This window comes from Vombatus ursinus, unplaced genomic scaffold, assembly GCF_900497805.2.
Source record: "Vombatus ursinus unplaced genomic scaffold, bare-nosed wombat genome assembly UNPS02010548.1, whole genome shotgun sequence".
Lineage (NCBI taxonomy): Eukaryota > Metazoa > Chordata > Mammalia > Diprotodontia > Vombatidae > Vombatus > Vombatus ursinus.
The window spans coordinates 8,041,737-8,051,725 of NW_020950326.1; the positions used below are offsets into that span (position 1 = coordinate 8,041,737).

The following is a 9,989-nucleotide window of genomic DNA, read 5'->3' on the forward strand; positions in this document are numbered from 1 at the left end:
TTAAGACCTAGCTTAAATGCCATCTTTTCCATGAAGCCCTTCCTGATCTCCACAGCTATTAAACTTCTTCCTCCCAAAATCATCCTGTATCTATTTTTTCACTATATTTTCAATGTACCTATTTATGTGCCTAGTGCATCCCCGATAGTATATGAGTCCCTTCAGGGCAGGGAATGGTTGGCCTTTGCCTTTGTATCTCCAGCATTTAGCACATTGCTTAACACATTGTAGTGTTTCATAAATTCATTTTTGTTGGTTGATTGATTGATAGAGCAAGGAGCTGAATCCCTAACTGCTGATTCTTAGACAAGTGTAAGAGATGCTGTTAATCCAAACTAATTACCAACACCGTTCAGCAGACTCAGAAATCTTGCCGTCATAATTCAGGTCCTGTGGAGTGCGAGGTGGGGAATAGGAAACCAAATGGTCAGAATGGAAGTGAGATGGCCTTTCTGATCTAGGATGCCATCTACCACAGAAAGTGCCAGGTCTGGCTTGGTCATCACAGCAGTCCCTTCTACAGCAACAGAGTAAGCAAAAGTAAGGTCCAGAGGGACCTAAAACCACAAGCCAGCTTATTCCCTCCATTCATTATCTACCTGTGTCACAGCAGGAGCAGGTGGGGAACAAGTGTTCCAAGAGATCAGTAGCAGCCACTAGTCAGTTAAGGAGATGTGAGAAGTAAGTACTGAGGTTCTTAGCAAACACCAGTTAAACTTGAAGGATAAGTATTTAGCTAGTCCCTCCTGTGGGCCTAAGACTATACTAGTTACTGTGTAAAATACATGAGGAGGAAAGGACACAGCTCCAACCTCAAGAAACTTATGGTTTGGCTGGAGTGATAAGACTAATGGAGATGAAATGCTTGTACGAGTCAAGATACAACCAGTAGCTAGACAATATGTAGGTAATAAGTGCTATAGAAGCTAAAAGGAAGAGATCAAAGTGTTTGAACCTGGCTCCTTTTCCCCAGCAAATTCTTCTATGAGTATGGACATGCATACATGTGTTAGCCAATTTGTACGTTGGTATGGGAGTTCACCTCTGGTTTTTGGCAGTCCAGTACTGGACCTTGTTTGACTAGCTCACAATCCTCTGGTCTATTTTCCCTCAGCTGTATCAGTCCAGCCCCGGGGGCCAGTCATCCTGTAGCAGCGAGCCCTCACCCCTTGGCAGCGCCAACAACAATGACAGTGGAGTAGAGATGACCATGCACAGCGGGGGTAGCCTGGGAGACCTGACGACGCTGGACGACAACGCTCCTGTCGCTGACTCGACTGTCCCTTCTGGCACGTCAGCGGTCAGCCTGCAGCTGCGCAAACATATGACAACCATGCAAAGGCTTGAACAGCTCAAGAAAGAGAAACTGAAGACAGTCAAGGATTCCTGTTCATGGGCAAACCCGGCTCCTCAAGTCCGAAACACCAAGCTGCCTCCTATTCCGGGAAATGGTAAGCTGTCAACTCATGCATGCCTTGAATCCTGGTGGGAAGGGACATCACGTAGAGATGAACAGTCATAGGAATAGAAATCAGGAAACCTCAGTTCTAATCCTGTTCTATCACCAGGCTTTTCACCTCGTGGGGACTCACTTTCCTCCTTCATTCCTCAAATGAGAGATTGTATCAGATGATCTCTAAGGTCCTTTAATATGCCTGTAAATACATCCTACCTTTCTACTACCTTACTGCCCTCCACATACTTTATGAAATTCGGTGATATTGGTGTCCTTGCTTGCACCAGACTCTAGGTATTTTCACCGGCTGTCCCCCATACCTAGGATACTCTCTCTCTTTATCTCTGCCTCCTGGCTTCCTTCAAATCCCAACTGACATCCCACCTTCTACAAAGGCCTTCCCTAATACCCCCTCACCTTAGTGCTTTCCCTCTGAAATTATCTCTGATTTATCATTTAGGTATCTTGTTTGTAAATAGCTGTTTGTATGATGTCTCCTTCATAATGCTGTGAGCTCCTTGAGAACGGGGATTTTTTTTTCCTTCACTTTTCTTTGTATCTCCAGTGCGTAGCACAGTGCCTAGCCCATAGTAGGCACTTAATAAAAGCTTGTTGACTTGACGTGTAACTACCTCCTCCCCCATTCACTTCATAGTCAGGGGAAGCGCCTAGCAAACTCTTATATACCATCAGGTTTTTCTGGTATAATTCCTTAGCTTCTGAGAGAAATTTTAATTTGGCATCCTAGGATCTCCGAATTGGAAAAATGGTCTCACTTAGTTTATTCATGAATAGAATACTCTCCACCTCATCCTTGGTAGCTGGTTGTCTAGCCTCATGACTAATCCATTATATTTTCCACAGTGCCTTGACATTAATTATCCTATCAGAGATGAGAGATGTTACTACTTGGATTTTTTGTTTTCTTCCCTCCAGGCTCTATCATGGAAAACTTCAGTGGACCCACAGCACCCCTGCCCAACCCAAGGATAATGGAGCTGTCAGTGAATGAGGTGACCATGTTAAACCAGTTGAACGAGCGAAGGGACAGCACAACCAGCACTGTAAGCTCAGCCTACACTGTCAGCCGCCGTTCCTCCGGCATCTCCCCGTACCTGTCTAGCCGCCGATCCAGCGAGGCCTCTCCTTTTGGGAGCCGCCCCAACAACATCAGCTCTGCCGACTCCTATGACCCCATCTCCACTGATGCCTCTCGCCGCTCCAGCGAGGCCAGCCAGTGCAGCGGAGCACCAGGGCTGCTGAACCTCACACCAGCTCAACAGTACAGCCTGAAAGCCAAGTATGCTGCAGCCACCGGAGGGCCCCCGCCAACTCCCCTCCCAAACATGGAAAGGATGAGCCTGAAAAATAAGATGTCTCTACTTGATCCATCAGAGTCCTCTCTGCCGCCCCCCTTCCCACGTCCACTGGGACCAAGGCGTGGTAGTGATGGACCATCCTATGGGTATAGTGCTGCCCCCACCTTCCCCCATGAAGTTGCAGGCAATGGGACAAGGCGAGCAAGTGACCCTGTAAGGAGACTGGCTGCTGAACCTTTGTCTCTCCCCCGGGTGCAACGTTTCAATAGCACCAATAGCATGAACCCGCCTCATCTGCCTGCCTGTGCAGAGCGGAGGAGCTTCAGCCTCCAGAATTACACCCGCTCAGATGGTACCTTGCCCCGCCACGTGTATTCTCCCCGCCCTCCAAGTATCAGTGAGAACGTTGCCATGGAGACAATGGTGGTTGAGGCAGATGGCCCCGGTGGGGAGGATGACATCATGTTGCCTGATGACGTAGTACAGTATATCAAATCGCAGAGTACTGGTGCCGCTGAGGAGAGTAATTCCTTGGCATACCATGGAGAAGCCCCAAGTTTCCCTGGGAGCCTGAAACTGCCGAGCCCAGGCCTCCATGGCCCACGCAGGATGGCAGCATCCAACTCTAATGGGAGCCAGCCAGCACCCATGCTGGCTGATTGCCAACTAGGCTATGGTACCCCCACCAACCTGAACAAAAACAACATGCCTGTGCAGTGGAATGAGGTAAGCTCAGGCTCTGTGGACGTTCTTTCTAACCAGCAGGCCAAACAATTTCCTCAGGGCAACTTAGCTGTGGTACAACAGAAGCAGACCTTTGGGCAGTACCAGAGCTACAGTCAGCAGGTCATGCAGACAAGCCCCAATGATCTCGATAGCACTCAGTCCAACCTCCTTCCGAGAAATGGGGTTGCTCCTGGACCGAGGATCAATTACATGCAGGTCCGGCAACCGCTACAGGCCAATCCCTGCCCCAACATAAACCCGGACTTAAGCCCGGACACAGGATACAGCCAGCCTCACCCCATGCTGAGCCCAAACACAATGGGTGGGGACATGAACCAGCTCTCCCCATCATGTAGCAATATGGGAGTCAAGACAGGGCACCTGGGCCTCCCTCAGCAAATGGATGTCACCTCTGACCCTTCCCTGATGGTAAACAACCGGAGGGAGCACACACTACCCAACCCAGCCATGCACATGGTGACCCCACAGAACTACTCACAGCAGAGCCATCACCTGCCACCTTCCATGAGCCAGGAAGGCTACCACCAGTCCCCATCTCTTCTGACCTCCCATCAACCCAATTTTGCTGACCCACAGCAGAACATGATGGGGTCAGTAGGACAGAGCTTTGGACCAGGCCTGGTACAGCCACGCCCACCCCCAGAGCCGAGCCCGGCCAACAGACACCGTGGGGTACGCTCTTCGCAGCAGCTGGGCTACATGAGAGCCGCAGCATACCCGATGGCCGCTGGAGCACCCAGCCAGGAGACGGGGGAGGCTATTCCCAAATCAATAAATGACATGGTCTCATCACAGCAGCAGCAGCAGCAGCAGCAGCAGCTTCAGCAACAGAGTACCAGTGGGCCCCGGGATAACAGCATGATGTACTACTATGGGCAGATCCACATGTATGAACAGAATGGAAATTTTGAGAACCATGTGGACTGCCGGGTAATGCAGCAGCAGCAGCAGCAGCAGCAGCAGCAGCAACAGTGTTCATTGAGCAACATCAAGCCACATGCCATGGCCTCCCCAGGGGCCAATCAGGTGTCGAGCACTGTGGACTCCCAGCTACTGGAGCCTCCACAGATCGATTTTGATGCCATCATGGATGATGGCGACCATTCGAGCCTAATGTCGGGAACCCTGAGCCCCAGCATTCTTCAGAATCTCTCCCAGAATTCCTCCCGCCTCACAACTCCACGGAACTCCTTAACCCTGCCCTCAATCCCAGCAGGAATAAGCAATATGGCTATTGGGGACATGAGCTCCATGCTAACGACATTAGCAGAAGAGAGCAAGTTCCTAAATATGATGTCTTAACACAAAGCACAAGAGGGCAAGGAGGGAGGGGCTGTTTGCCAAGCAATCTGATGAATGTGCTTTTGAAAAATAATCACTTCCTAGAGAATAGAGATTTTCTTTTCCAACAAGTATTAAATACATGAAAGGGACTTTAACAAATTATCTGTACAGACTTCACGAACTCTTTAGAGGCATTTTTTGTACCTGGTGATATGTCTCTAGTCATTTTTTGACTTATTTTACAGAGCACTGAGAAATGTCACAATAGAGAAGGGGCTGGGGAGGGGATACTTCTACAAGCCTTCCATGTAAATGCACAACTATACTCTGGCTGCCTCCCTTGTATCATTTGGCTAATGAAAACTTCTCATCAGCCAAAAACTTTCCCCTAACCTACTTTCCAGGCAAATTTGGGGAGGAGGAGTGGTAAGGAGGGAAACTGCATTTTGGTCTGAATTTGAAAGCTATAATGCATATTCAGCTCCTATGAGATTAGGTTTTCCTTATGGTGCTGGTGAGGGAAAGTGCTCTTTACCCCTACTCCCCTCCCCAATTCTTCTTTAAGAATACTGTAGTAGAACCTGCCACAGAGGAGAAACCACCGATTCCATCCAGCCACTCCAAAAGTGCCTTACTGTGCTCTGGTAGGGAAGTATCAAAATATAGGGCCTGCAGAAGGGAAGACTTCAAAATACAGGGCCTGCAATTTTTGTAAGATATGTGTACATTAATAAATAAAATATGGCAGTGTTGCTAGAATGACACGTACATGGGCTGAGTCCAGAATGATGGCCCCCTTGTATCCAGATTGTGTTTACAGTGTGATTGATGTTGTATTTAAATTGAACCCCATCCTGAAGAAGAATGCTCATTTTTATATACCTCCAGGGCAATGGTGATGCTATATATTGGGGATAGACCAAATTTGGTCTGACACATTGGGATTCTACTTGCCAAAGGGGATGGGTAGGGGCAGTGATACCTACCATTGGTTGGAACCCATTTTTTTTCCTTTCTGGGATTGCCCTCCTCCTCAATCAGAATATGAGGAGTCGACTTAAAAGTCTGATGTCAGGAAAGAGAGAAATATGCATTTACCAAAAGCTTCTATGTTTTCCTAGTACATTATTCTCTTGCTTTGCTATGAAAAATGCTATAGGGCTCTGTCACAGCCCCTCCCTCCCAGGTCTCTGAAGGGCACTTATTCTCCTGGCAGAACGATAGTGTCCAATCCTCTGACAGTGCTCGTTACTCTCAGCTGAGTTACAAATGGGCTGTACCTGCTGTATCTTCAAGATACCCCTTATTCCTCCCTCCTTCTCCCATTCATTCATAAAGGAATGATGAGTATTGCATGGTATGCCGGCTCAGGGGCTGGGCTGAACCAGCCCTTCGGAGCACTGAGGGACTGTCACTAAATTCTCCTGCTCAGAGTGGCTTGGCCCAACTTGGAATATGAAGAATGCATTTGGAGCTTGGATTTCAAGGGGTAACGTTTCCCCCACCTTTTATAATGGCGTTTGCAGCAGTCAAAATCAAACCCACTACTCTGTTGCTATCAGTGATTTGGGGTATTCTCCCAGCATCTGACATGACTTAGCCCTTTTTTATGCCCCATGACTGCTGAGGGGGATCAGTGGACAGAAATCAGAATGTTCAGTCCTGGGCTTCACTATCATACAGTCTCCTGAACTCTATTATTTTTAAAAGGTCAGCTCTAAATGCACAAATCTTGGATGTCCTGAAGGTCCCGAAGAGTCTGTGGCTTCCTAATGGTGTTCACTCATTTACTGAGATAGTATTATGATAACCAACCCCAATTTGTATATATTCTGTATAGAAGACACCATTACTAAAAATTCTGTAGGTGAACGTTGGGTCAGATTTATATCTCAGAAACATTTTTAGCTGTTTTCTACAACCTACAAATTGAGATGACACACTCAACTTGTAAATAACTCTTTTTGTACATTAAAAAAATAATTTTTTTCATAATTCATTTTGTCTGACTTCTTACTCCTTGACAGTAGCTAATGAAAACCAGGACAGTAAATTTGTTGCATTTGAAATGAAATTAGACTGCATTTTTTTCTCAGCAAAATTGATATTGACATTGCTTTCTAGCCAAAGAAACATTTTAAACTGGAGTGTTGGCCAGCCAATTTGGTTCCTGCATCCAAGAGCTTGGTGGCTCATCAGGGGATGATTCTAAACACTAAGTAGTTTTATAATCAGTTTTTATGGCTGGGTCAATTTGTAGAATCTTAAAGCTGGAAAAGACCCCAGAGGTCATCTAGCCCCCTTTTTTAGAGAGGAGGAAACTGAAGCCAAGAAAGGTAGCAAAGCCAACTCAGTTCTCCTCATGGCCAGACGAGTATTTCTACTAAATTGTGCCACCCTTCTCATTCAAGTGAATTTCTAGAGCTTCAAGAGTATGGGCTGAGAATGGGGCTTTTCTCTGCCTTTCGGTGGAACTCATTCACTTGCAAGGATTTTGGCTGAGAGGAGATAGAAGGAAGGAGAAGAGAATAAGCATTTACATAGCATCTATTATGTGCTGGGCACTGTGCTACATGCTTTATATTATTTCATTTTTCTTCACAACAACCCTGGAGGTGGGTGCTATTATTATCACCCCCATTTTATAGTTGAGGAAACTGAGGCAGTAGAGGTTACTCAGATCACACAGCTAATAAGTGACTAAGGTCAGATTTGAATTTAGGTCTTTTTGTCTCCAGGCCCAGCACTCTATCCATTGCATCACCAGGCATAGATCTCACAAGAGATGCAAAGAGCATGAATGTGGACCTGAACACCAAAGCCCAATGCATGTGAATTGGAAAGGGAGGTGAACCCTTAAAACTATAAAAGGCAAGTTTACCAGTATTATATAATGCAAGTAAGACTATGAACTTCATGAGACTAGAAGTGGCCCAGGCTGAAAACAGAAATGAGTGCAAGAAGAATGGTTGACATCCATATTGGATTATTAAGAGGAGCTAGGGATATTTGGAGCATGTCCCTAATTTTTGAAGGTGGTTATCATGGAGCACAACCATGCCTTACCACAATATGTCCCCTAATGGTTTAATGAATTAAGCAGCAAAAACATCCTGAGTTAGAGACCCAAGAAGCATTTGTAAAGGAAGGGAGGTGGAACTTTACTTTTCATGGTACATCTGTGAAACAGTGTGTATATATGTGTGTAAATAAATATATACACACATATGTTTATGCATGTATGTATACATGCATGTAAGTATAGTATAATAATATAGTAGTATGATAATCATAATAATAAATTGCTGGCCTTTCTAAAGTCCTTGGCTTTTTCAAGACATTTTATATAAATTCTATCATTTGATCTCTACAACAACCCTGTGAGGAAGGCAGTGCATATATTATTCCCACTTTTATAGATGAGAAAACTTAGACTAAGAGATTGACTTGCCCAGGGTCACACAGATATTAAATGGTGGAGCTATAATCAAGGTCTTCTGAATCCCAATTCTAAAAGTCTTCCTGCCACATCATGCTGCAAGGGAATAGTGTAGTACTTTGGGGACATTTTCTTTCAGTGGGGCAGTCATGAACTTTCTAGTCCTCAACAAATTACTGTAGTCCATATAATTTATTCTTAGTTTCAGGGGCAGCCCATTATCCCCTTTCTCTTCAATGCCATCCCTAGAGTGGGTATTTGTCCTCCCTCACCCACTGTGAATCTGAGCCAGTTTCTAATTATCCACATCCATTCCCTAATGTCCCTAAGTAGGAAATCATTTTCAGTTCCTTAAGAATTTTTATTTCAAGTAACTGGAGACAAGTTGTAAGATAAATGGGAAAAGTACAGGGGGAGTGATGGAAGATTTACCCCATTAAAAGCCTTGCCTGTGGGTCAACTTTTCACCCACACCCTGGTTTCTCCAGTATCTTATTTTCCCTAAATTATTAATGAGCATAGCACATCGACAACTTAGATACACAGCTAAATTTTACTTCAGATTGAGGGAATTTCAGAATACATTATGGTACAGTGGACAGCACTGAACTTGGAGTCACAAGACCTAAATATGAATCCTGGATTTGCCACTTATGTGACCTTAGCAAGGTCACTAACTCTCTGAGTCTCAGTTTCCTAATCTGTAAAATAAGTGGGTTGAACTGGATAACTTCTAAAGTCTCTTCTGTCTCAAAATCTATGATCCTATATCTGTCGCTAATTCCTGATCTGCAATTTAATGTGATTGAGTTACAATACTCAATCTCACTAAACAGGTGACAGCTCAGGTTTAAAAAACAAAATTAGTCTGAAGGTCTTTCCTCTAGGGTCTGACCTTTAAATTATGCTTCTTCCGAGTACACCTTCCAGTCCTACTTTGTGGTACCATCTGTACTTCCCCCTTTCCTACTGCCTGTATAATAAAGTTCTTTATCATCTTTCTGTTTCCCCACCCATGATCACTGGGACTATTTCCCAGGCCCTGACTTCATCATTAATTCAATTTAGCGTCCTCCTGTCTCAGCTTTTTTTTCAAGGCCTCTTGACCACCCACATTTTCCTGTTTTTCCCCTCTAGTCTCCATGGTTTCTCCAAAAGCTAGAGTTCCTTACAACCAAGTCCTTTGGGCAGCAGCCACCTACCTAGTCAAGCTGAAGATTCCCTGCCTTTCCTCCCATTCTAGACTGTCACACTCCCTTAAAATACTTCTATTGAGGGTTTTTCAATACATATCTACATTTTAAAGGTGATCCTCATTTATTTCAACTGCACTTTAAAATACTTGAAAAAATGCTTAAGACTTTATGCCAGCTTCCCCCCCCAATATACTTCTATTCATAGTTTCAACCATTGTGGTATAACAGGGGAAAAAAACAGCACTAGATTTCTCAGTCAGGTATAGGTTGGACTAGGTGGCCTAATCTGAAATTATATGATTTTTAAGTTGAAAGGCCTTCATTTAAACCCTGGTTCTGTTAATCACTACATATGTGACCTTGAGCAAACCAGCTCATTTCTCTAGGTCTCATTTTCTTCTATAGTAAACTGAGGAGATTGGGCCCTATGGCTTTTGAAATCCTTGCCCTCTCCAGATCTATGATTCTGTGGGACTAAATGACCTCTACCCTTCCAGCTCTAAATTTCATGATCCCATTATGTCTTCTCCCAACAAAACTTTGTTCTG

General features: G+C 44.9%; 1 protein-coding gene across 1 annotated transcript in view; it reads left to right on the forward strand.

Moving 5' to 3' along the window:
- Positions 1–6,741, forward strand: part of GLI2 (GLI family zinc finger 2) — a 126,032-nt gene extending 119,291 nt beyond the window's left edge. Inside the window, exons 12-13 of the mRNA XM_027854697.1 lie at positions 1,115–1,451; positions 2,393–6,741. Coding sequence (XP_027710498.1) covers positions 1,115–1,451; positions 2,393–4,824 — 2,769 coding nt within the window. The 3' untranslated portion in view covers positions 4,825–6,741. The remainder of the gene's footprint in view (positions 1–1,114; positions 1,452–2,392) is intronic.
- The last annotated feature ends 3,248 nt before the right edge of the window (positions 6,742–9,989 follow it).